Here is a 26390-nt window from a genome sequence, read left to right as displayed (position 1 = left end):
TTGAAGCATCTTGGCAAATACTTTAATAACACACACTGTCAAATCCTGGGATATACAGTCCTTGAAACACTGCCCACACTAAAGCTGCTGAAATGCATGTTCCTGGGTCTTCCATCTAGTTTTGTAGCCTCACAGTCCTTTAATAGAACTGGGTTTGCAGTACCTTATCCTGTCCACATCCCCACAGGGAAATGTTAATCATGCAGATCGTTGACGCTCACTACCTCTGCAATGGCAGGGGCTCTTTATGATTAAACCAGAATGGAGAAAAACAGTATCAGCTGACCCAAAGAGAATTCAGGTTTTATTTTTCAAAAAGTCACTCTCATTTCAGTTTTCTCCAGGAATGGGGTAGAGTAGCTTCAGGATGAGCATAAAGATTCCCACTGTCGGAATATTCGGAATACTCTTCTTGATTTTTCAGAGAGACTCTATTGGTAGAAAAAGATTATTATTAGGATTAAGTTCTTTTATAGAGACAAATAACAAATAACACATAAAAGTTTTATCTAACTAGACATCACAAAGCTTAAGGGGGCTGGGGTGAATGAGTTTGATGTTGGAAAAAAGTTTACACTATTTTTTTTTAGACTCTACAGTATCAGAATCTATAAATTTCTTCTACAATGATCAAAATATATCTAGGACTGAATACAAACCCATATTATAGCATATTATAATATGCTATAATGTACAGTTAAGATTAAATGAAATCAAGAAGACTTTGTTCTACTGTCAGACTGCTGTTAACAAACTGAGGCAACAAACATGGCTCATCATCTTTTCTAAGTATCTAATCTTTCTATGTGATGCACTTCTGACCTACCATTAATAAAGTACACATTCATTTTGCATTTTTTTAAAAATCCATGATGTTCAAATGGCCCAAGTTCATTATTTCTTGTGAACAGGATTCAAATTTACCTGGAACCTACCTACTTGGGGTTAACAGTATAATCCAAGGCCAAGAAATAAATGTTGAATAATCCCTAAGAGTCTAAACTATGACCTTGACTTTCTCAGCTTCATTTTTAGCCAGCAGAGCTAAAAATAGGAAGACTCTCATTGCCACTAGATCATACCTATCAAGTACTCTGAGATTCTGAGAAATAGTGTTACAGGAGACAAAGCAATTCATTAGAAGATAAAAGTTCTCGGTAAATCAGAACACTTGGTTCTCTCTGTCTTTGAGATAATAAAGAGCAGATATTTCACACAGCAAGAACTTCAGTAAGAGAACAAAGAATATTTAGTAAGATGAGCCATAAAATAATCTTCAGTTTCTCATATAAGATGGCATTTCTACTGTTTTCCTTTCCTCTTTGTGGGGTGAAATTTTTAATAAAACGAGGAGCCAGGAGGAAAAGTTTGAGCTCTGACTCAAGGAACTAAGGGAATTTAGTTTAGTAAAAAACTGAAAGAAACAAAGTTGAAAAAAAAAAATAGTATAAACTTTTTCCAACATCAAGCTCCTTCACCATAGCCTCATCAATCTTTGTTTCACCCAGTCATAGCAGCTGGTGGGAAGATTAAAAGACGAGCTACTAAAAAGGATTCTAAGAGCCCCAGAATCCAGGATCAATTGTGAGGCCAACTTTTTCTACAAATGAATGAAAAACCTAACCCTGTGTGGTTTCTTTTTGGTATAACAGTAATAGAGGGAACTGTTAGTAAAACTGCCAAAATATTACTTCCTAAAGATCTAGGTAGAGAGAACTTATGTGCAAATATAGATTTAATAACTCCAAATTGAATAGTTGGGCAAATATTTTTCTTTAAATAGCTTTACACAATTCCAAATGTTTTTAAATTGAAAAGAAGTGATTTTTTTTCCTGCAAAAACTTGGACACTTTCATCTACATATTTTCTAAAGGCATTAACATACATTGTTCATTGCTGGGCTTTTTTTTTTTTTAGCATTCTACTGACTAAGCTATATTTTCAGCCCTGATCTGTAATCTTTTTTTAAAATATTTTATTTACATTTTAGTTTTCAGCAGACATAACATCTTTGTTTGTATGTGGTGCTGAGGATGGAACCTGGGCCGCACCCATGCCAGGCGAGTGCGCTACTGCTTGAGTCACATCCCCAGCTCCTCACTGCTGGGCTTTAAGCCTAAGTACTAGCTGGGAATGGCAGCATACTCCCATAATTCCAGCAACTTGGGAGCCAGACTCAGCAGCTTAATGAGACCTGGTCTCAAAAAGAAAAAAGTAAAAATAAAAAGTGCTGGGGATGTAGCTCAATGGTAGAGTGCCCCTGGGTTTGATCTCCAGTACCAAAAAAAGCATCAGTGCAGCTCCTTCCGGTGGCTTCCTAAGACCCTACAAAACCATGAATTTGGGAACACTGGCTGGCAGGTATTACTTTGTTTTGACCTTGGAGGGTGTAGAGATCAGTAACTTTTAGGCGAATATGAAAGTAAGTCCGCTAACGGAAACAAAACAAAATAGTTCTTAATATTCCATTAGGGAATCATGGTGGACACTAAGGACACACATCACTCTCATTCTTGACGATGGCTTTGCATGTACCCACATTTGTTAACCACAGTAGCCATGACTGTGATGGCTAATGATGGTCCAACGCACATGCCTGATTGATACAGGGAGTGAAAGAAACTGGCTTGGTGTCAGAGCACAGATCCAAAGGCTAAGTTATCGGGCCAGGCTCCAAAGGCAAGTGACAGCAACTGATGGAGAAAGCAGCTGCGCTGCAACATGAGGCCACAGCAGCTGCCTATTCATCTATTTCTGTTTCTGTATTACTTTTCTACTTTGAGTCATTTTATTTGAGAGAACAAAGAACTTAACAGAATTTGATGGAATGCCATATACTAAGCCACAGAAAGACTGACCACTTCCATGCCTTTCTTTAGGATAAATCAGAATAAGTCTACAAGACTTAGGAAAGCTGAAGGCAGGCAGGGTGCTAATTATAGGACTAACTGCTGCTGCTTATCCCATAAAGAGCAAGTGCTGCATACAAGCAGGGCAACAGCTTATCTCACCATGGAGTCTGTTTCAGCTGGCTGATTAGACTGTTTGTGGGCCAACAGGATGGTCAGCACTGCCTTCCAGCCCGGCTCTGCTGGGGTGCTGGCATCAAGCTCTGTTCCATCATTCTCCCTAGATTCTTTGCCAAGTGTGATATTCACCCAAGGGCACCAGTCTCTGTGCTGAGAGGTGGGATCAAAGAAGCTCCGGGAAGATGTGTCCTGAGGGAGGAGGAAGAGAGAGTGTTAATGAAGGGCAGATGCTATGTCTCTTCAGGGAGGAATATTATTATAGGCATATTATTAGTCATAAAGTCCAAAATCTCATAATTGTCCTCACTTCTAGTTTTAATGCTTTTAAATTCTGTCTTTTTATTTTCCTTTCAGTCCTTTTTTTAAAAATTGTAGTTGGTCACAACATCTCTATTTATTTATTTATTTATTTAAAATATTTATTTATTTATTTATTTTTAGTTCTCGGCAGACACAACAACATCTTTGTTGGTATGTGGTGCTGAGGATCGAACCCGGGTCGCACGCATGCCAGGCGAGCGTGTTACCGCTTGAGCCACATCCCCAGCCCCCACAATATCTCTATTTATTTTTATGTGGTGCTGAGGATCAAACCCAGGGCCTCACACATGCTAAGCGAGTGCTCTACTGCTGAGCCACAACCCCAGCCCATTCCTTTCAGTCCTTTTGTGTTAAAACAAACTACCTTATCAGCTTTGTCCCCCCACCTCACTGCTGTACCATTAGCCTCAAATATTTATTACCTCTCCAGAATCTACCCAAAGGAACAAATGACAAAACCCTTCAATCTTTTCCCTTTGGTCACCTATTTCATCTTTAACCCTATTCACGCAGTCTACCTTTAGCCAGAGGACCCGGGGTGGTTCATGCTTGTGTCTCAGTGCTGCGTGGTGAGAGCACAGTCTGCTGTTTGTGCTCAGTGATGGCTACATGAGAAGGTGGACTCACTGAGCTGCTGGAAGAGCAGAGGCGAGCTCGTTTGGCTTTCCGGAGGGGACTAGAGGGTACTTCCAGGCCAGCAGAATCTCCTGTTCCCATGCTTCGAGTCACTGGCCGGGTTCTGGTGGTGGGGCTGGCTGCCTCCGGCTCAGGCCGATCAACAGGACTAGAAGAATCCCAGCTCCGGGTTCGGGAGACAATGGGACTAGGGCTCTTTTCTACCTGAAGAGGAAATAATGGAAAGTCTATGCATCATGTTGATGATTATGGCCAGAAGTATTTCTTAAAACATATGAAATCAAGTATTTTATAGTTTATATTAGGTTTCAGAGAAAATCTTTAATTGGTACATTGAAAATAATTTAGTCTCCAGGATATATAAAGAACTCAAAAAACTTAACACCAAAAAAACAAACAACCCAATTAATAAATGGGCTAAGGGGTTAAACAGACACTTCTCAGAAGATGTACATCCGATCAACAAATATATGAAAAAATGTTCAACATCTCTAGTAATTATAGAAATGCAAATCAAAACTACTCTAAGATTTCACTTCACGCCAGTCAGAATGGCAGTTATCAATAATACAAACAACAATAAGTGTTGGTGAGGATGTAGGGGAAAAGGCACACTCATATATTGCCCGGTGGGACTGCAAATTGGTGCAACCACTCTGGAAAGCAAGTCTTTCAGAAAACTTGGAATGGAACCACCATTTGACCCAGCTATCCCACTCCTCATATATACCCAAAGGACTTAAAATCAGCATATAGTTAAATTGTGGAAGCAACCTAGATGCGCTTTAAGAGATGAATAGATAAATAAACTGTGACACACACACACACACTAAAATATTACTCAGCATTAAAAGAGAATAAAATTATTATATTACTCAGCATTTGCAAGTAAACGAATGGAGTTGGAGAATATCATGCTAAGCGAAGTAAGCCAATACCAAAAATCTAAAGGGCAAATGTTCTGTCTGATAGTGATGCTGATCCATAATGGGGGAGGGCATGGGAAAAATGGAGGAACTCTGATTGGGCAAAGGGAATGAAGGAAGCAGAGGGTATGGGGGTAGGAAAGATGGTGGAAGGTGATGGACCTTACCCTAGGCACATGTATGACTGGTGTGAAGCTACATTGTGCACAATCAGAGAAATGAACAGTTGTGCTGCAATTGTTTACAATGAATCAAAATGCATTCTTCTGTCATATGTATCTAATTAAAATAAATACATTAAAAAAAAGAAAGAAAATAATTGAGGCTGTCTGTGGTTATATATGACTATAATCCCAGTGACTTGGGAGACCGAGGCAGGAGGATTCCAAGTTTGAGGCCAGCCTTAGCAACATAGCAAGGCACTAAGCAACTGAGACCCTGGCTCAAAAAAAGGGGGGAGTGGGGGGTGGGGGATGTAGCTCAGTGGTAAAGAGTCCCTGGGTTCAATTCCCCAGTACAAACAAAACAAAACATTACTAAAAAATTATTTGGAGGGCTGAGATTGTGGCTCAGCGGTAGAATGCTCGCCTAGTACGGGCGGGACCCGGGTTTGAGTCTCAGCACCACATAAAAATAAAGGCATTGTGTTGTGTCTATCTACACCTAAAAAATAAATATATATTATAAAAATTTATTTGGAGCAGCGTGCAGTGACACAAGCCTATAATTTCAGTGATTTGGGAAGCAGAGGCAGGAGAATCACAAATTCCAGGTCAGCCTCAGCAACTCAGTCAAATCCTGTCTCAAACAAAACAAAACAAAACAGAAAGCAATGTGGCTCCACAGTAGAGTGCTTCTAGATTAAATTTCTGGAACTATAAATAAATGAATAACAATTTAGTTTCTGCCAGACACAGCAGTGCATTCCTGTAGTCCCAGGTATTTATGAAGCTGAGGCAGGAGGATTGTAAATTAAAGGGCATCCTCAGCAACTTAGCAAGACCCTGTCTCAAAATTTACAAAAAGGGGCTGGGCTTGTGGCTCAGTGGTAGAACGCTTGCCTAGCATGTTTGAGGCACTGGGTTCGATTCTCAGCACCAAATATAAATAAATAAAGGACCATTGACAACTAAAAAATATTTTTTAAAAAATTTACAAAAGGGCTAGGGATAAAGCTCAATGGTACATCCGGGGTTCAATTCCCAGTACCACCAAAAAAAAAAAAAAAATTCTTTTAGTTTTTGAATTGCCTACATAAGTACACTCTTCTAAGAATACTATATTTCTTTATTGAATTTCTATAACAAATTTAGCTTCTCAATTGATGAACAGAAAAATGACATAATACTCTGATCAATATGGCCAGAAGTGAAACCTACCCACCAATTTTCCACTTTCTACCACCAACACTTTTGGCAACAATGTCTTTAAAATGTCCACCTCAAACAAGTTAAGTCAATACCTGCTCTGAGCCTGGGGAAAATGTGGCATCCTGGCTCCTGGTCATCATCCTCCGAGGCGATTCAGGAACCAGAGGGAAGCGCTCTGGACGACCTTCAGGGCCTGGGACTGGAGAGTTGGTCAGGCCAAAGGATGTATCCAGGTCAGTCATGGATGATTCAATCTGCTGGAAGCCCCAGAGCCCCACCTTCCTCATACACTGTGAACATGTTATCAGGGAGAGCTGCATGGGTTCCAAAGCAGAACTAGGAAGAAATGGAAAACAAGCTGGGTCTTTCTAAAGGATAACACTTCTATGTGACCAAGTGTAATGTGAGTATGGTTCATCTCATCAAAAAAATCTCAGTGGTTCAGGAAACTGGAAACCATGTCCTTACATCCTCTGATCTGAGGACAGTCATCTTCCTATGTCTCTCCATCACCTCTTACATTATTTCTTGTAGAAAGGTCTGCGGGTCTTGGTGTGCTTTCTATGGCAAGGCTATGTAGGAAGTACACTTTATAAAATTGTCCTGTCCCTCTTTAAACTCTTTCCTAATCTACCAAAGAAAGCATATCAAAGGTAAATCAAACCAGGCATGGTGGTGCATGCCGGCAATCCTAGCAATCTGGGAGGCTGAGGCAGGAGGATTCCAAGTTTTAGCCAGTCTCAGCAACTTGTTAACACCCTGTTTCAAATACAAAAAACAAAAAGAGACATGGCTCAGTGGCATAGCACTCACCTAGGGTGTGTGAGGCCCTGCCTAGCTTTGTTCCCCATTGGGGGCCAAAAAAATTTTGTTTAAAAAATCTTCTATCTCAGAGGCAGTCTCTGCCAAACTGAGCAGTTAAAAAAAAAAACACATCAGCATGGGGTAAGGGGATACCAACTGGTGTCTGAAATTCTAGGGAGTGCTGGGGACTGAACCCAGGGCTTTGCACATGCTAGGAAAGTGCTCTATCTGGTTACACTTGCATCCCCCACCAATCTCTGGTAGTTTTTACTCAATTACACTGATTTTTCTTTCTAAAAATAGCTTATTTTCTATTTTCAAAAAGGAGCTTCACTGCTTATAGGAACATACCTGGATAGTTACAGTACAAGAAACAAAGTTCAGGTGTGAACACAAGGAATCCCCAAGTTCTAATTCTCTTTGTTACTAATTATTATCTATCCCGCACCCATCCCACTCCTCCCCTCACTTTTTTCTTTGTTTCTGTTTTCTCACTGGAAACATCATGTGATTTCCAAATACTATAAGTGAATGATATACATATGGGTGTATACCACTATCACAGCTTATGCCCTCAGGCAAAATTTGCTGACTGACCTACATGCCCAGCCACACAGAGAGAGAACACAAGCAGTGATGTGGACTTGGATGTCGGAGCCTAACTTGCTTGGAGTTTTTCTCTCTTCAGTTCGGTGATCAAGTTCATCTTCAAGCAGGTGTAACAGAAGACTGATCTTGTCTTCTGTCAAGCACTACAAAGGAACCAAGATAAAACACCTTCAAGTTTCTACCATTATACAAAGAAAAATTATTCATATGATGTACTTATATGGTACAAGGCAAAAATCAGGGGAAAAAAATGACAAATATGATGAGACTGACCTCATAGAGAAGATTTATTTTAGGCAGGGCTAAGGAATCACACAGCGGCTTTATTTTTCCCTTATGGTCCTAGGGATTGAACCCAGAGGTGGTCTGCCAGTGAGCCACATTTTTGTTTTATTTTGAGACAGGGTCTTACTTGGTTGCTGAGGTGTCCCCCAAAAGCTCATGTGTGAGACAATGTAAGAGAACTGATTGGGTCATAACCTTAACCCAATCAGTTGATTAATCCCTGATGGGATTAACTGAGTGATGGCTGGATATGGGTGGGGTGTGGTTGGAGGAAATAATTTATGGGGTCATGGCTATGGGGTATGTATTTTGTATCTGCAGAGTGGAGTCTCTCCCTCTCTGCTTCCTGATCATCACGTGAGCTGGTTCCCTCTGCCACACTGTCTTCCACCATGATGTTCAGTCTCACTCGAGCCCTGAGGAATGGAGCCAGCTATCTATAGACTGAGACCTCTGAAATAGTGAGCACCTCAAATAAACTTTTCCTCTTCTATAGTTCTTTTGGTTGGGTCCTTTAGTCACAGTAGTGTAATGGATGACTAAAATAAGCTGCTTTTCCTATAATATAGCTTTTCCTCACAGCACTAACAGGCTAATGAAATGGGATAGTAAATATGGAATTTCAAAGTACAGATGGGCCAGAGTATTTCAACACTTCTATTCACAGGAAGAGTTTATTAGTTGGCTTCTATCACTATGGAAAATTATATGCAAAAAATGATATGCAGTCACATGTCAGTGTCTTCTGTTAAACAATGTAAGTAACTAATCAAGATAAAATTAAATTTGCCACTTTAAGAATCATACCTAAACATTTAAGTGGAACCTATTTGCTTCAACCCTCAATAGTCACTTTCTGGTTGAAATCGAAAAGGTCAGATGAGAAATGAATGAGTTGTTCTCTTCCTAACAATCTGCACCATTTTGTCATTAAAAGAATTATTTCATGTACAAATGCTGATGACAAGTGGAGGTCACTACAACCTAGCCAAGAAAAACTCACCATAGTTTTCAAATCCTCTGGCCTCAGGGAAGGAAGCTGGAGGTCCAAGTGACAAAGGTTTTGAAAACGATCTAGGAATTCACTAATAAGAACAGCAGGCTCATCTAATGGTAACATCCCAAATCGATCTATGGAAAAAGTAAACAGGAAGATGATATTGGTATACAAAATAAAAAAACACAGAGGCTTGAATAGGTGACAAAGCTTAGAGAACCAGCCTTTTATAACAACTACCAAGCTGTCAGATACATAACTTATTGTGAGCCAGGAAAGAAAAAACCCTACAGGTAAACCCTATCTTCATCTTCATCTATGGAATCTGGTACACTGGCAAATGCACACTGAGGACAGAAAGGTCTTGCTGAGGTACTTCCTAAGGAGACTAGGCTATTTGGCCAATAATGATTAGTAGAAACCACAATTAATCAGCTCTGAAGAAGAATGAAAATACATTTTGACCAGTCATGGTGGCCATGCCTGTAATCTCAGCAACTAGGAAGGCTGAGGCAGAAGGATCATAAGTCTGAGGTAAACTTAGTGAGATCTGTCTCAAATGAAAAATAAAAAGGGCTGGGGATGTAGCTTAGTGGTAGTGATCCTAGGTTCAATCCCCAGTACCACCCTCAGTCACACACATGAGATTTCACATGTCATCCTCAACTGATCATTTAAAAAGTATCCAGCAGGGCTGGGGATGTGGCTCAAGTGGTAGCGCGCTCGCCTGGCATGCGTGCGGCCCGGGTTTGATCCTCAGCTCCACATACAAACAAAGATGTTGTGTCCGCCGAAAACTGAAAAATAAATATTAAAAATTCAAAAAAAAAAAAAAAAAAAAGTATCCAGCAGCTAGGGATGTACCTAGGATCACTTGCCGAGCATTTACAAGGCTTTCCCTGGGTTTAATCCCCAGCATCACCAAAAAAAAGAGAAAAGAAAGAAAGAATAAAAATATTTAGCAGTGATGATTTCAAGGGTGTACACATACGTCATATGTGAAAACTTACCAATTTGTATCTCTAAATATTTTAGTTTATTTTGTATTAATAGTAGTAACAGTAGCACTTCTGCCCAATAATTATAGGCCTCATTAGCAATCAGATTTTGGTTTCTAATACTATTCTAATGCTAGTGAAAGGATCAAGCTCTTGAGAGAGCTGCTGATTTCACATTGTGAGGTAGGGAAAATAAATCAAGTTGTATCCAGAAGTCTGTTGCTGCCAAGCAAGAATGCTTTCAAGAATGTTAGAGACAATGTTGAAAGTACAGAAGAGCCAGTTTAAAGGAAATCAATCCATTATTTCCAGCTATGAATACCTTGAAACTCAAATAAGAAAATAACTTATAATTAAAATAAAATGCTTTTGAAAGGCTATGAATTCTTAATGATATGCAAACAAATACAATACAAACAAGCATAAAAGAGTAACATTTTTTTGCTGTCCTGGGACTGAACTAAGGCACTGCTCAAGCTAGGCAAGTGGCTCCACCACTGAACTACATCCCCAGCCCTTTTTATTTTATTTGGAGACAGGGTTTACCAAAGTAACCCAGTCTGGCCTTGAATTTGTGATCCTCCTGCCTTAATCTCCTAGACTAAGATCACAAATAGCTGGAATGACACATATGCACCACTGCACCTAGCTAATTGTTAATTTTAAATTAATTTTAGTAAGTAGGAGAGCACTGATGTATTGAGTACTTTTTTCTGTTAAGTACATGTCTCTTGCTTCTCTGTAGGATGTCATTGTGGGAATGGTGGATTAAGAACCTCTGAAAATCCTGTCTTCTATAAAAGCAATAAGAATGTTGGCAAAATTGTAAAAATACTTTCTTAGCATTCTCAAATTTAACCAAAGGCTTGCAATAATCTGGGAAGTGTTTATTCAAGAAAAAATGGCAGAATCTTGATAAGAATAAAGGCTCTAGTCAGCTTGGAAAATGAACTTATGGCATTTTAATTTGTATTATTTCCATTCTTCTTTCCCCAGCTTAGATCCTCCATATATCCCTGAAAACCAGGAGTTCCACAATCATGATGCAAATCAGCAGCTTAACAGCCTTGGAAGAGGACATTGGGGAGCTGTGCTCCTCCAAAGCCCCATCTTAGAGACTGTTATTATATGATCTAACAGTGCATGAAAAATCATATTGGCCCAGTGAAATCAGTAGTACAGCACTTGTTAGCATATGAGAAGCCTTCTTTTCCTGAGAATGGTTTTCAAGAACAGTTGTTTTAAGCAAATATTTAGTGTCACAGTTAAACTGAGGCAACCAAGGGCTGGGGATGTGGCTAAAGTGGTAGCGTGCTCGCCTAGCATGCGTGGGGCACTGGATTAAATTCTCAGCACCACATAAAAATGAAATAAAGATATTGTGTCCACCTAAAAAAATCAATACTTTAAAAAAAACGAGGAATCACTTAAAAAACAAAAAGGAGGCAACCAAAACAGTTGGGGGCAAGCAACAAACGGAACACAAACCTTAAAATGAAAAGTTGGGAACTGAGATGTCCATAGGAGGGTTTGAAAAGCTCTGATACACTCCTTGGAATCTGAGATATGTGAATGTGTAGGGCTGTACATAAGCTTAGGAAAGACCTAAAAAGGCCCTAAGCTCTCATCTATGGCTGAATTGGTGGCTCTGTGCAAGGAAGAAGTGAAACCTAATGCAGATTTACAAACTGCCTGCTTGACCACTTGACCCAATGCACAGAGTTCCTTGACAAAGACTGGGGAACTTATTGTTTGTAAGCATTTAAGGAAATCTTTGAACAAATCATCATCTAACCAAGCAGAGACTTCAGCAACACCTATGATAAAGAAGATGTATTTTATAGAATCAGCTCAGAAAAAGTAACTAAACAAACAATAAATAATAACAACAAACACTGGTGGTGGTGGGGTGGATTTCCAAAGTTGACACATCATAAAACATAGGTAGAAAATTTAAAACGTTCAAAAAACTAAAGGAAAGCATGAGAAGGATATCTTACTAAATAAAAAGAAAAATTAGAAACTGTGAAGTTGGAAAGCATAACTAGATACACACAACCCCCTCTCCCCCAAAACACACACATAAAGACAAGCAAGGTGAAATGGTTTGAAACAAAGATAGAAAATGTTGGCATTATGTGGGACTGGGTGGTAGAAATCTTGTCTATATTTGAAAATTTTCAAAATTTTAGAAATTATTTTAAAAGTTAAAAAATGAAAACAAAGGAATACTTTCTTTTTCTCTTTTTCCCAGTACTGGGGATTGAACCTAGGGCCTTGCACAATGTGCTAGGCAAACATTCTATAATGAGCTACTGAAAGTGGGACTTGCTACATTCAGGGTGATAAAATCAAATTATTTAAAGTCATTGTAAATATAGTTAGCCCTCAAAATCCATGGGTTCTGCATCCTAGATTCAACCACTGCAAAAAAAAAAAAAAAAAAAAAAAAAATCTGTACTGAGCAGGTCCAGGCTTTTTATAACAACTATTTGATACAGTATATTCTATTAAGTAACATAAGTAATCTAGAGATGTTTTAAGGTATATAGGAAGAAGAAAGTAGGTTTTACACAAACACTATGCCATTTTATATAAAGGCCTTGAGGATCTGCAGGTTTTAGTATCAAAGGGAGTTTTAGAACCAATCATTCATGGATAAAATGGACGACTATAACCACATATGTCAAAATACATGCCATCAATTAATTTAATTTATTTATTCATTTTGTGATACTGGGAATTCAACTCAGGGCTTCCTATATGCTAGGCAAGTGCTCTACAACTGAGGTACATCCCCAGTCCTTTTATTTTATTTTGAGACAGGGTCTTGCAAAATTGCTCTGACTCTCCTGGAAGTTGTAATCTTTCTGCCTCAAGCTCCTGAGTAGCTGGGAGTACAGGTATGTGCCAATGCAACCAGCACCATCAATTTAAGAAACATTACTTTACTAAGGAATCAGGTTACAGGCTGAAGTGTGTTTCAAAGGTAGAGTGCTTACCTAGCATGAGTGAGACCCTAGGCTTGAACTCTAGCACTACAAAAAAAAAAAGTAAAATTAAAGTAAAAGGAAAAGGTACAGATTTTAAAAATCAAGTAATGTTTAACAATAAAAAGGCATATGTTCTGATGACCAGGGCTTAGGTTTGGCAAAATTTGGGAAAAGAAACCAGGTCCCAAGGCCCTTCTGATCATTTTCTAATTTAGTGTTTTGTTTGATTGCTACAATACTAAGAAAGCAACAGCAAAATCTTATGAAGGTAAAAGAACAGAGAAGAAACGAAACCCATCAGGAAAATGTCTTAACATAATAAGCTTAAATATGTTTCATAATTAATGTATTTGTATATTTTGTTTATAAAGTGTTTGAACATATTCAAAATAATCAGTCCTAGTAAGTTAGTAAATGTCATTTAAATGTTTAAAGCAAGACTGTATAATTATTAGAAAAAAATTACCTTAAAAATTAATAGGTATCGGGGCTGGGGTTGTGGCTCAGTGGTAGAGCGCTCACCTAGCATGCACAAGGCACTGGGTTCAATTCTCAGCACCACATAAATGTAAAATAAAGATATTGTGTCCACCTAAAACTTAAAAATAAATAAATATTTTAAAAAAATTAATAGGTATGCTTAATAAATTCGAATTACAACATAAATAGTGTGCACATTCCTTTCTCCACATAAAAATCTCTTTTATGTTAAAGAACCAAACTAGGAATGGTGTAATTAAGAAGTTATATCTGAGACCTACTTAGGAGAAAGAATGAATAGGACACAATGGGTGACGATAGAAAAGGATGGCTAAAAATGACTTCTGGATTTAGGACAAATGGATGGAGAGGTCAGTGCCATTTACTGAGCTGGGCAAAGCTTTGGGTATATGAGAAGAGTTCAACTTTGTGTAAGTTGAGTTCCAGGTACCTATAATAATAATAAGTGGAAATATTTAGAGAATACTTGAAAATATGAATCAAGTTCAAAAGACAGGTCTAGATAGGAATTAGAGGTCTTCAAGGTAGTAAAATTGTGAATGGGATCAAGAAAGCAATGTGTATAATTATAAGAGTTACAAGTTATGAACAGAGTGCTAGGCAGACTCTATAAACTTAAACTCAGTGCACTGGGTAAGGATGGACTTCAGTCCTCACAGGGCTGAGCTGTGCTATACAGTGATACAATTTAGGCCAACAGTAGGAAATCTTTGTCATATGTTAACTTCATTTAGAAAGTGTCATCAGAGGTAGATAACAATCCATAGTCACTTTCAATCTATTTTATCCTCTTAGTAGTCATTCATGGAATATTCCTAGCCATTAGTGACCCTGGAATTAGCGTGAGCTGTCTTCCTAAAATAAAAAATCTACCTACACTGCACTGTTCTGTGATCAAGGAATGACAAATACAGATGAACGGTTCTGCTTTGTAAACATGGGTCTGAAAAATTTTGTTCTGCTCTTAGTGAGATTCCCCACCAGAGGGCTCTGCTGTTGAAGCAATTTACTTAGCAGAAACATGTCTGCATAAACAACAAAATATTTCAAAATCCCAGCTGATACTGTACGTTTGGCTTATTATAAAGCACTCTGTGCACACATCAGTGGTTCCTGATTTCAGGGAGACTATGTCCTGCTATGGCCCTTACACAAAGGGAAGAGAAGACTAGGACCTGCCTTTCCACACTCTGTTGTGACACCACTCTTATTTGGGGTCCCCTGAGCCTCCTGTAACAACCAAAATGTATTTACCTCTAAAGAAGCTTTGGTAGAATCTGGAACTACACAGTATATGGGAAAATCAGAGTTTGGAATCAGATAAAATCATAGTTATGGTTCTCTTTAGTTTGTCTTAGGATCTCTGATTCTTAGTTTCCTCAATTAAAAAAGCTCAGTTGATGATATCTACATCCTAGGCCCTATGAAGATTAAATGGGATAATGTATATACATTATGCACTTAATGAGTAGTAAAATAAATGAATACAGGGGTTGGGGCTGTGGCTCATTGGTAGAGCGCCTGCCTGGCACATATGAGGCACCGGGTTCGATCCTAAGCACCACATAATTAATAAAGAAAGAAAGACAGAAATTGTGACCATCTACAACAACAACAAAAAAAACCCACTTAAAAACAGCATACTAAGGGAACACAGCCACATTATGTTTATAGCAGCCCAATTCACAATAGCTAAACTGTGGAGCCAACCTAGATGTCCTTCAGTGGATGAATGGATAAAAAAAATGTGGCATTTATATACAATGGAATATTACTCAGCATTAAAAAAGAACATAATCATGGTATTTGCAGGTAAATGGAAGGCACTGGAGAAGATAATGCTAAGTGAAGTCAGCCAATCCCAAAAAATCAAATGCCAAATGTTTTCTCTGATATAAGGGGGGGGGTGACTCATAATAGGGTAGGGAGGGAAAGCATGGGAAGATTAAATTAACTCTAGATAGGGAAGAGGGGTGGGAGGGAAAGGGAGGGGAAAGGGGGTTAGCAAGGATGGGTGGAATATGATGGACATCATTATACAAAGTACACTTATGAAGACTTGCATTGGGTGTCAACATACCTTATATACAGAGATATGAAAAATTGTGGCATATATGTGTATTAAGAATTATAATGCAAAAAAGGTACATGTATAATGGCATAAATTGACATGAACATATTTTATATACAGAGATATGAAAAATTGTGCTCTATATCTGTAATAAGGATTATAATGCATTCCACTGTTGTCATGTATTTAAAAAAAAATTAAAAATTAAAAAACAAATGAATGCAAGTTCTTGAAAAGCACAAATAGAAGAAAAAGAAAGATTAGGTTTCTTTCTCTCCCTCCCTCCCTCCCCCCCCCCCCTCACACACACACACACACACACACACACACACACACACACAAAAGGACAACACTAGAAATGCAATGACCCAAAAGATATAATAAATGAGAATTCTCAGAAATAAGTACCTGGAGAGGGGCTGTCTGGCCAAAAACAGAACTTCTCATGGGCAGTACACAAGGATTTCTTCAGCTCAGCACATCGTTCCTTATCTGAAATCCACACAGGTAGAAATGCCTTAAAAAAAACACTGTATAGATTCAAAAACCAAAAGCCTTAAAGAGCACAAATACAACTACAAATAGAAACAACTAAGATAATTTAAAAATACACAAAAATAGTAGAAATATTTCATCTTAACATTTTCCATGAAAAAGCTCTAAACTGTTATCCTAAAATCAACAAATAAGATATATCACTTAACTTACAAGGCTGGGCGTTCCAAAGTGTGAGACTTCAGAAAGTACTTTGTCTAAAAGTACAAATTTTCAAATCAAAAAGTAAACAGACTGCCATCTTATTTGGGGTCCCCTGAGCCTCCCGTAACAACCAAAATGTATTTACCTCTAAAGAAGCTTTGGTAGAATCTGGAACTACACAGTATATGGGAAAATCAGAGTTTGGAATCAGATAAAATCATAGTTATGGTTCTCTTTAGTTTGTCTTAGGATCTCTGATTCTTAGTTTCCTCAATTAAAAAAGCTCAGTTGATGATATCTACATCCTAGGCCCAGAATACATGAATTCAAGATTCAAGTTCACTCTAGGGTAGCTTAATTTTTTAAAAAGTAATGAATGAAGCTAACAATTAGGGTGAAGGCAACTGCAAATTCACCTTATTATATATGGTGAAACATATTCTTTGCTCAAAGTGACCCCTCCAGACACACCCAGAGAAAAGCTAGTGTATCTTTAAAAGTAGAGGAAAACATAATCCATGTTTTATACTTACATCTGTCAAAATCAAAAGCTGGCTGTAAACTGGCACAGAGAAAAGCTTGACAGCTGGAACACTTGAGCATATCACACTCAACTGTGACCCAACCATATTTTGCACAGACGAGTGGAGACAGCTCAGGGGGCTTCCCTGCCCATTTCAAAGAGTATTCATGTTAAGAAAAACAACACCGCAAGTATATTAACATGAATAAATCAGAAGTAAGACTCATTCTTAATTCATATAAGAATAAATACATCAAATTAAGGAGAAAAGCAGTAATACAAATGGTAAAGACAATTTTTAAAGCAGATATATGCTTTGCAGAATGAAGGTCATCTGAGTAATAAGCTAAGGGGGGAAAAAAGTTCCTAATTTTTTCTGTAGGAAGCTTCTGTATTTTATATGATTCAAAGGTTTTATAGCTTACCTATAGTCCTAACTACTTAGGAGGCTGAGACTGTCCTAGGCAACAAACATAGCCAAGACCATATCTTTAAAAAAAAAAAAAAAAAGGCTTCTTTTATTATTGGTTGTGGGGTGGAATACAGAAGCCATTCATTTTCATTTTATCTGAAATACTGGAAACTTAAAAACACTAGTGAAAGCATTAAGACCTGTTTATGCAATAAGGAATGAGCAAAGTCAAAAAGGCAGAAATATCTTCTGCAACTTGTCTATGTCTTCCAATTGTAGCACATCCACCTTTACTTTCCAAAGAATAAAAGTGGTAAAAATAATAATAGTTATTATTATTATTATCCCCCCAAATTTAATTGTTATATACCGTGTATGTCAGCATATATGATTTGAGGGTTATCAAGTCCATTTTATTCAGAGTACATGTGTTAAACAGCCAAGCATATGTTAAGTCCTTAAATATTTATTGATCCTTATTATTCAACACTCACTTTTATAGATCCTTTCTAGACAGTCCTTATTTTATTCTATTTATTTTTTTGTGGTGCTAGGAATTGAACCCAGGGCCTTGTACATGCAAGGCAGGCACTCTACCAAGCTATATCACCAACCTTGACAGTCCTTTTATTTTATAAAGCACCAGGAAAAAATAAATAAATAAATGATAAAACATAAAATGTGAGGCAGGAAAGTTCTATAGTTTTATAAGAATTTTCCCCCACTCAGATAGGGTCTTGCTACGTTACCCACACTGGTCTTGAACTTTTTCTTCTTCTTTTTTTTTTTGATGCTGGGGATTGAACCCAGAGGCACCTTACCACTGAGTTATAACCCCAGCCCTTTTTAATTTGTTATTAGCGGGGTCTCACTAAGTTGCTGAGATTGACTTTGAACTTATGATTCTCTTGCCTCAGCCTCCAAAATCACTGGGATCACAGGCATGTACCACAGTGTTCAGCCTATTCTTACTTCAGTTTTCTTAGTAGCTGATATTATGGGCATGCACAACCATGCCTAGCATGATATGGACATTTGAAAACATTTTAATATCAGCAAAAGAATAAATGAAGGCTAGAAAAACAGAATTTAAATATAAATATTAAAGGAACTGGGATTATCTAGTTATAGAATCATTTAACTTGATTAACTGATTATTATATCGAAAATGGTGATCAAGGACTGGGTTTGCAGCTCAGTGGTAAAATGCTTGCCTAGCATATGTGAGGCCCTGGGTTTGATTCTTAGCACCACGTAAAAACAAAATAAAATGAAAAAGTTAAATTATTTAAAAAAAGAAGAAAATAGTAATCAATTTATAGTCTATGAGAACAAAAAAGAAATAAATCTAAGTACTGCATCAAAATCAGAATTGAATGCAATAAACAATTATAAAAATGTTTTAAAATACCTTCCCTTTCCTGAGCAATTTCATCTTAAAACAACAGGTGAGAAATAAGGAAGATGTGTGAGCCAGGATGTAAAGAGGCAGCTCAGTACCAGGTAGCTGAACCCAACTGGGATGAAAAGGGTGTCCATAAAGATGGACAGCCCATTTCAAGATGATGAAACCAAGCACCATATAAAAGGCATTCACATGGGCAGCTCAGTGCTGAGAGCTACAGTCTAAATGAGTTAAGGAGGGCATTCATGCAGGAAGGAAATGGTAGTATAGCAGTTAAGTGCACATAGGAAGACTGATCAAAGAAGTAAATATAATCAGAATAAAAGAAATAAGGTTTCACAAGTGTTGAATAAAGAAGGGGCAAATGTGGATAGAAAGAAATAGAATAAATCCTATGGCATACAACTTAAATAAGAGGTATATAGTCAGCTCTCCCTCTATGTGGGATTTACATCTTCAAATTCACCAACTGTGGATATGAAATCTATATTTTCAAAAACTGCATCTGGGAACTGGGACTATAGTTCAGGGTAAGTGCTTGCCTAGCATGTATGAGGCCCTGGGTTTCATCCACAGAATACCAAAAAAGAAAAAAAACAAATAAAAAAGGTATCTATATTGAACATGTACAGACTTTTTGCTAAACAATGAAATATAACAACTATTTACACAGCATTTACATTGCATGAGGTATTGGGAGTAATCTAGAGATGATTTAAAGTACATGGAGGATACATATAGGTCATGTGTAAGTAAAAGCCATTTTACAGATGGTACTTAAGCATTCAAAGCTTTTGGTGTACAAGGAGGAGTTCTGGAGCCAAACCCCCGTACCAAAACACCCAAAACAACAAACAAAATAAAACATTAGCACATCTGTAAATGTGTTACAACATTTTTAAATGTTCATTGTGCAGCCAGGCACAGTGGTATATACTTGGAAGGCTGAGGCAGAAGGACTGTAAATTTGAGGCCAACCTCAGCAATTTAGTGAGACCGGGTTTCAAAATAAAAAATAAAAAGGGAATCGGACAGGATGGCACACACATGTATTCCTAGCCTCTTGGGAGGCTAAGGTAGGAGAATTACAAATTCAAAGCCACACTCAGGAATTCAGTGAGGCCCTAAGAAACTTAGCGAGACTGTCTCAAAATAAAAGATAAAAAGGCTAGGGATGTGGCTCAATGGTTAAATTCAATCCTGGATTCAATCCCTGCTACCAAAAAAAAAAATCAACCAATCAATCAATCAATCAATCAATCAACAGAGCTGAGGATATGGCTCAGTGGTAGATCACCCTTGGGTTCAATCCCCAAACCCACTTAAAAATAAAAAGAGAGAGAGAATTCATTGTGTAGCTAGGCTGAGGCAGGAAGATTCATTCCAATTTTGACCCAACTCTCAACAATTTAGCAAGACCATATCTCAAAATTTTTAAAAAGGGCTGGAGATATAGCTCAGTGGTAAAGCACTCCTGGCTTTGATCTCTAGTATCACCAAAAATAATAGCAAAAAAATGTTGTTTTTAGTGGTAGAATGTTTGGCAAGCATGTGCAAGGCTCTGGATTTGATTCTCAGCACTACAGGAAAAAAAAAATTTAAATTATTTCTTATCCCAGAAAGCAATAAGGAAATCAAACAATTACAGAGGACATGTCAAAGGACACAAAAGCCATTCTGAAGGGGATTCTGCTGACTAAACACAAGACAATTAGAGCATCAAAATATATACTGATTGATATATATATAAAAAAAAAAACCCTACTGAGTAAAAAAAAGAAACCATGAGTCCAAATAAAAAATTTGATGAGGAACGGGCATTTGTATAATTTCAGAGAACCTCCTGTGAAACATTTTTTAATTCATTATTTTACAATGAAAAAGTATAACACTCTTTTAATCAAGTGATCAAAGTGATCCCCATCTAAAGGGATAAATCTTCATTGTGTGCCACATGACAGGATGCAATGAGAATGTACCATCACTTCATAACTCTTGTACATAATTCAATATAAACCATAAAGAAATCTCAGACAAATGCTTTCAAAAGTATCAAAATCAGGAAATTCAAGGAAAAACTGGAAATGTTCTAGGTTAAAGGAGACTAACAACAACTAAAAGCAATGTGTGATTCTCAGCTGGATCCTTTTGCTACGAAAAAACATTATTAGTACAATTGACTTAAACAAACAAATAAAAACTGGGATGCTAGGTGTGGTGACTGCACACCTATATTCCCAGCCATGCAGGAGGTTGAGGCAGAAGGATCCAAAGTTCAAGGCCAGCCAGGGCAATTCACGAGACCCTATCTCAAAGGAAAAAAAAAAAAAATCAAATAAACTTGGGGTGTAAGGATTACATGGTAGTAACTTAATGTCAATTTCCTGCTTTTGATTGTTACATTCTGGTTATGTAGGAAAAAGTCCTTGTTTGTAGGAATTATTTGGGAGTAAATGAGGCATCACTTTAAGAAATTATTTGCAAACAACTAGAAAAAAAAAATTTTTTTTTGGTACCATGGATTGAACTCAGGGGAACTCAACCACTGAGCCACATCCCCAGACCTTTTTTGTATTTTATTTAGAGACAGGGTCTCACTGAGTTGCTAAGCACCTTGTTGTTGCATATTTTTATTTTTATTTTTTTAGTTGTAGATGGACACATTATCTTTATTTTATTCATTTATTTCTATGTGGTGTTGAGGATTGAACTCAGCCTCACAAGTGCTAGGGAAGAGCTGTACCACTGAGCTACAACCCCAGCCCCTGAGACTGGCTTTAAACTCTCCATCCTTCTGTCCCAGCCTCCCCCACCACTGGGATTACAGATGTGTGCCACCATGCCTGGCTCAAAAAATTGTTTTTTAAAAAATATTCTTTATAACCTCTGCAAACTTTTTCTAAATCTATATAATCAGCCCCTAGTATTCTCAAGGTCTATATCCATATAGAATCAAAAACATTCTTTTTTAGCCAGGTTCAGTGGCATATGCCTGTAATCCCAGGGACTAGGAGGCTGAGGTAGAGGGATGGCAAAAGTGAGGCGCTAAGCAACTCAGCAAGACCCTGTCTCTAAATAGAATACAAAAATAGGGCTCAGTGGTTGAGTGCTCCTGAGTTCAATCCCTGGTATTTAAAAAAAAAAAAAAAAAAAATTCTTTTTTACAAACATGGCATCTAAACTGAGCACAGTAGCTCATGCTTGTAATCCCAGTGACTCTGGAGACTGAGGCAGGAGGATCATAAGTTTGAGGACAGCCTCAGCAACTCAGTAAGACCCTGTCTCAAAATAAAAAATGAAAAAGGAGGTGGGGGATACAGCTCAGCAGCAGAGCGCTTACCTGGCATATGTGAGGCACTGGGTTCTATCCTAAGCACCACATAATAAATAAATCAAATAAATAAAGATATTGTGTCCATATTTAAAAAAAAACTTCAAAAAAAAAAAAGAAAAAGCCTGGGAATGTTGCTCAGTGATTAAGTGCCCCCGGGTTTAACATCCAGTACATACATACATACATACATACATACATACATAAATAAATAAATAAATAAATGGCATTTGAACCAGGTGAAGTGGTAAATGCCTGTAATCCCAGCTACTTGGCAGGGTGAGGCAGGAAGATTTCAAGTTTGATGCCAGCCTCGGCAACTTAGTGAGAACCTGTCTCAATTTAAAAGGGAGTTGAGGATGTAGCTCAATGGTAAAGTGCCCCTAGGTTCAATCCCCAGTACTAAAAAAAAAAAAAGAAAAGGCATTTCTATTGAACATGTACAACCCTTTCTCTAGTCATTATTCCCTACCTAATAAAGTATAACAATTATTTTACATAGTACTTAGATGACTTAAAGTTGCATAGGTTATATGCAAATACTGTGCCATTTTATGAGGATTTTAAGCTTCACTGAATTTTGGTATCTAAGGGGGCTACGGAACCAATCCCCCATGGAGACTTAGAGACAAAATTAACTATTTTAAAACTATAAAAATAAAAATTCTAAAAAATAGCAGCTGGGCCTTTTGGTCCTTGCATATGGGGTAACAAAGTCATCAAAAAAGGAGTACTTGGAGTGGACCACCATTTCTTCCACCTTCTGTCTATGATTCCTGCAGAGTTATCACCAGTTAATAGAGACAGAGAATCCATTTCTTAGATGAGTTTACAAAAATGAGTATGGCTTCCATTTTGCTCCCCTGCTTACTCATTTTGATGGAAACCAGCTACCAAGTCATGAACTGTTCCTACTGAGAGGACTGCACAGCAAGGAATCAAGAGGTTGTCTCTGGTTGACAGGCAGCACAAAACTGAAGGCTTGGTCCAATAGCCACGAGAATATGAACCCTGCTAACGATCATGAGAAAGGGTAGAAGTGGATCGTTTCCTAGCTTAGCTTTGAGATGACTGTACTCAGGTGACCTTGATTGCACTCTCAGTAAGAAACTGAGCCAGAGACTCAACTAAGTCTTGCCTAGATTCTGAATCCACAGAAGTTGTGAGATAATGTTTGGTGTTTTAAGCCACTGGTTGTAGATGGACACAATACCTTTATTTATTTATTTTGCTGTGGTGCTAAGGATTGAACCCAGTGCCTTACATGTGCTAGGCAAGCGCTCCACCACTGAGCCACAACCTCAGCCCAAAGCCACTAAGTTTTTTTTTTTTTTTTTTAAAGAAAGAGTGAGAGAGAGAGGGAGAGAGAGAGAGAATTTTTTAACATTTATTTTTTTTTTTAGTACTTGGCGGACACAACATCTTTGTTTGTACGTGGTGCTGAGGATCGAACCCGGGCCGCACGCATGCCAGGTGAGCGCGCTACCACTTGAGCCACATCCCCAGCCCCAGCCACTAAGTTTTAAAGCAATTTTTTATGTAACAACAGAGGACTAACACACAAAGGAAAATCTAGAAAGAGATAATGGAGTAGGACAGTCTTTAAGAAATTAAACTATAAGGGCTGGGGTTGTGGCTCAGCAGTAGAGCGCTCACTTAGCATGTGCGAGGCCCTAAGTTTGATCCTCAGCAACACTAAAAATAAATAAATAAATAAAATAAAGGTATAGTGTCCAACTACAACTGAAAAATAAATATTTTTTAAAAATTAAACTATAGTCTTGGCTCTGCCATTTGCTAGAAGGCTTTTTGGGCAAGTCATATAACCTATTGTTATAACTGCTTCCTCCTTTGTAAAATGTATAATAATCATAATCATAATACTTATTTTCAAAGGCTTAAGACGAAGAGCAAATGTAGTAATTTATAGAAAACATACTATAGAAGTATTAATTATTATTCTTCCTTTTCTCAGGTGTTTAATTTTTTTTCTGTAAAAAGAAGAGGTCAGATAATCTCAAATATTCCTTTTATTGATAACATGTTATGATGTTAATTTTCCTATGAAAGTTCTTACCAAGTTAAAATATCAGAGTAAGTGATGTAATGGCCTGAAGGAATAAAAATTTCAGGAACAGGTAGAAAGCACAACTTACATGTACTGAAAAAGGATATAGAAAATGTTTCTACTCTGCTAAAGAAGGCTTCTTTGCTTGTAGATTCCAATGGAGGTTGTTCTGCTTGGGGTGATCCATTAACTGACTGGAATGTGGCAGATGTATCCCTCCTAAAACAAGGTGATAGAATTGTTGGTAATCTTTTCATGGTACCACTCTACTTAAATGTTTCATATCTAGCTTCTCTGCAAATCACCATCAATCATACCAACACTGGATTTTTTTAATATTTATTTTTTTAGTTTTAGGTGGACAAAATATCTTTATTTTATTTTTATGTGGTATTGAGGATAGATCCCAGTGCTTCATGCATATTAGGCAAGTACTCTACCACTCAGCCACAACCCCAGCCCCCCCCCCCCCCCCCCCCCGCAACACTGGATTTTAAGCTTTCAAAAGGAAAAAAAAATCATTTCAGAGATGTCATTCTTCTGCTTACTATTTTTCAAGCCTGTATTTCCAGTGGCTGGGGAGGCTGAAACAGCAGGATTGCAAGTTCAAAGTCAGCCTCAGCAACATAGTCTCAAAATAAAAAATAAACAAGGAGAGGAGAGGACATGGAGGTAGGAATGATAATGGAATGAATGGGACATTAATACCCTATGTGCATACATGATTACATAACCTATGTAACTCTACATCATGTACAACCAAATAAATGAGAAGTTATACTCCATCTATGTATGATGTGTCAAAATGCATTGTCATGTATAACTAATTAGAACAAATAAATATATTCTAAATAAATAAATATGTTTGGGGATGTAGCTCAGTGGTTAAGCACCCCTGGGTTCAATTCCTGGTATCAAAATTTTTTTTCAAATCATTTTATAACACTTACTAAATAGATACCAAATTCTTTAACTTAGAATCGAAAATTCTTTACAGTTTAGCCATATCTAATTTTCAGTCAATTTCTACCTCTACAGTACTCTGCTAATACCAACAAGCTATTCTCCTAGCTCACTCACTGTTCTCCAACAGTACCTGGCACAATTTTAGTAATCACAAAATAAGAACTGAAGTCCTCAGGTATTCACCATACAATCTGAATTGCAATGTTATAATAGGAGAAAAAGTAACTCTGATATTGCTATCTGAATACTCTTTTGAGGATGGCTCCATTCCAAAAAGAACCAATTAAACAATTCAAATCAAAGTAAGGATCTTTAAGAGACTTCATGAAAAAATTTTGCAGAGAGGGGGGAAAAAAAAGCCAGGCAATAAGTTTATTTTCAATGAAAGCCATTTCCTCAAGGGTGCCTGGGAGTAGAGGTCCGTGTTGGAATTGCTGAGACAAGTATCATTTTAATAAAAATTGGGTTACACTAAAATCACAGCTTCAAAGAAACATTTTTTTTCTAATCTTCCTCAAAGATTCCGAGCCCTTCTTGGAAAAAATTCAAAACATCCATAAAGTTGGGAATAAAACGGCACTGAGTTCACTAACCTTTGAGATTCAACGTTTTCTTCAGTTATGAGGGAAGAACAAAACAACAACGAAAACCCGCAGTATAAGCAGTACTTACAAATCTGTCACCAAGAGCAATAACTATTGTCACCAATGAAAACAATTTTCTCACATTATGGTTGTTGGCTATAATTCGAAATACAGTTGATGTTCTTTACTACTTCAGAACCGTTTGATAGTAGACATACTTACAGATAACATTTAACTCTAATAAAAAAACGCACGTTATGCATAATATTTTCTTTTACTGTCTTGATAACTACATTCCAACATAACGGGTTTCATTTATAATCCCCTATTTACTTTAAGCACTTTAAAAACATATCTCCACACTGTCAAACGGCCTACGACACACATACACAAAAAAGACTAAGAACCCCAACTAAAAGAAGTTTGTGAGCTTAACTAACGGTTCTTTTTATATTTCCTTCCCAAAACAATATATGGCAAAATTCCTCCCGTGGTGCGAAATCAGGTACATCCTGAGAAGATCTAAGTCGACCTATCCCAGCCGTCTCAGTCTCCTTCTGGTCCCAATAACTATTCATCCCTACTGACCAAGTCGCCAACAGAGGGGACCCCAATACCATCCGCCCCTGCTCCAGGGCTATCTTCCCCAAGCCATCTCCATTCTCCCAGTGCCTGAGTCAGGTTTGACTCTAGAACTCACGCTTCTGCGCTTCCCTCTTCTGGGGCAATCCCCTCATCTATCAGCTGCCGGACTTTCTGAGGGGTCCCCTCTGGGGAACGGACTACTGTACCCCAGTTTTTTTCAACCCCTGAAGCAAACGCCTGCTCCTCACTGGACGCCGCCATGTTGGTCCGTTGCAA

General features: G+C 37.8%; 1 protein-coding gene across 1 annotated transcript; it reads right to left on the bottom strand.

Annotated features, from left to right (window-relative positions):
• Zc3hc1 (zinc finger C3HC-type containing 1) lies at positions 1–26390 on the bottom strand. The gene is made up of 10 exons (XM_076860527.2): positions 26230–26390; positions 24087–24198; positions 16774–16924; positions 15950–16033; positions 8985–9112; positions 7685–7839; positions 6376–6619; positions 3979–4191; positions 3013–3219; positions 1–431 (listed from the first exon to the last, which is right to left on the bottom strand). Exons 1-10 carry the CDS (start codon positions 26373–26375, stop codon positions 363–365), a joined length of 1509 nt encoding a protein of 502 aa, XP_076716642.1. The 5' UTR covers positions 26376–26390; the 3' UTR covers positions 1–362.

Source organism: Callospermophilus lateralis, chromosome 1, assembly GCF_048772815.1.
Source record: "Callospermophilus lateralis isolate mCalLat2 chromosome 1, mCalLat2.hap1, whole genome shotgun sequence".
Lineage (NCBI taxonomy): Eukaryota > Metazoa > Chordata > Mammalia > Rodentia > Sciuridae > Callospermophilus > Callospermophilus lateralis.
This window is presented reverse-complemented; position numbering and strand designations above follow the sequence as displayed.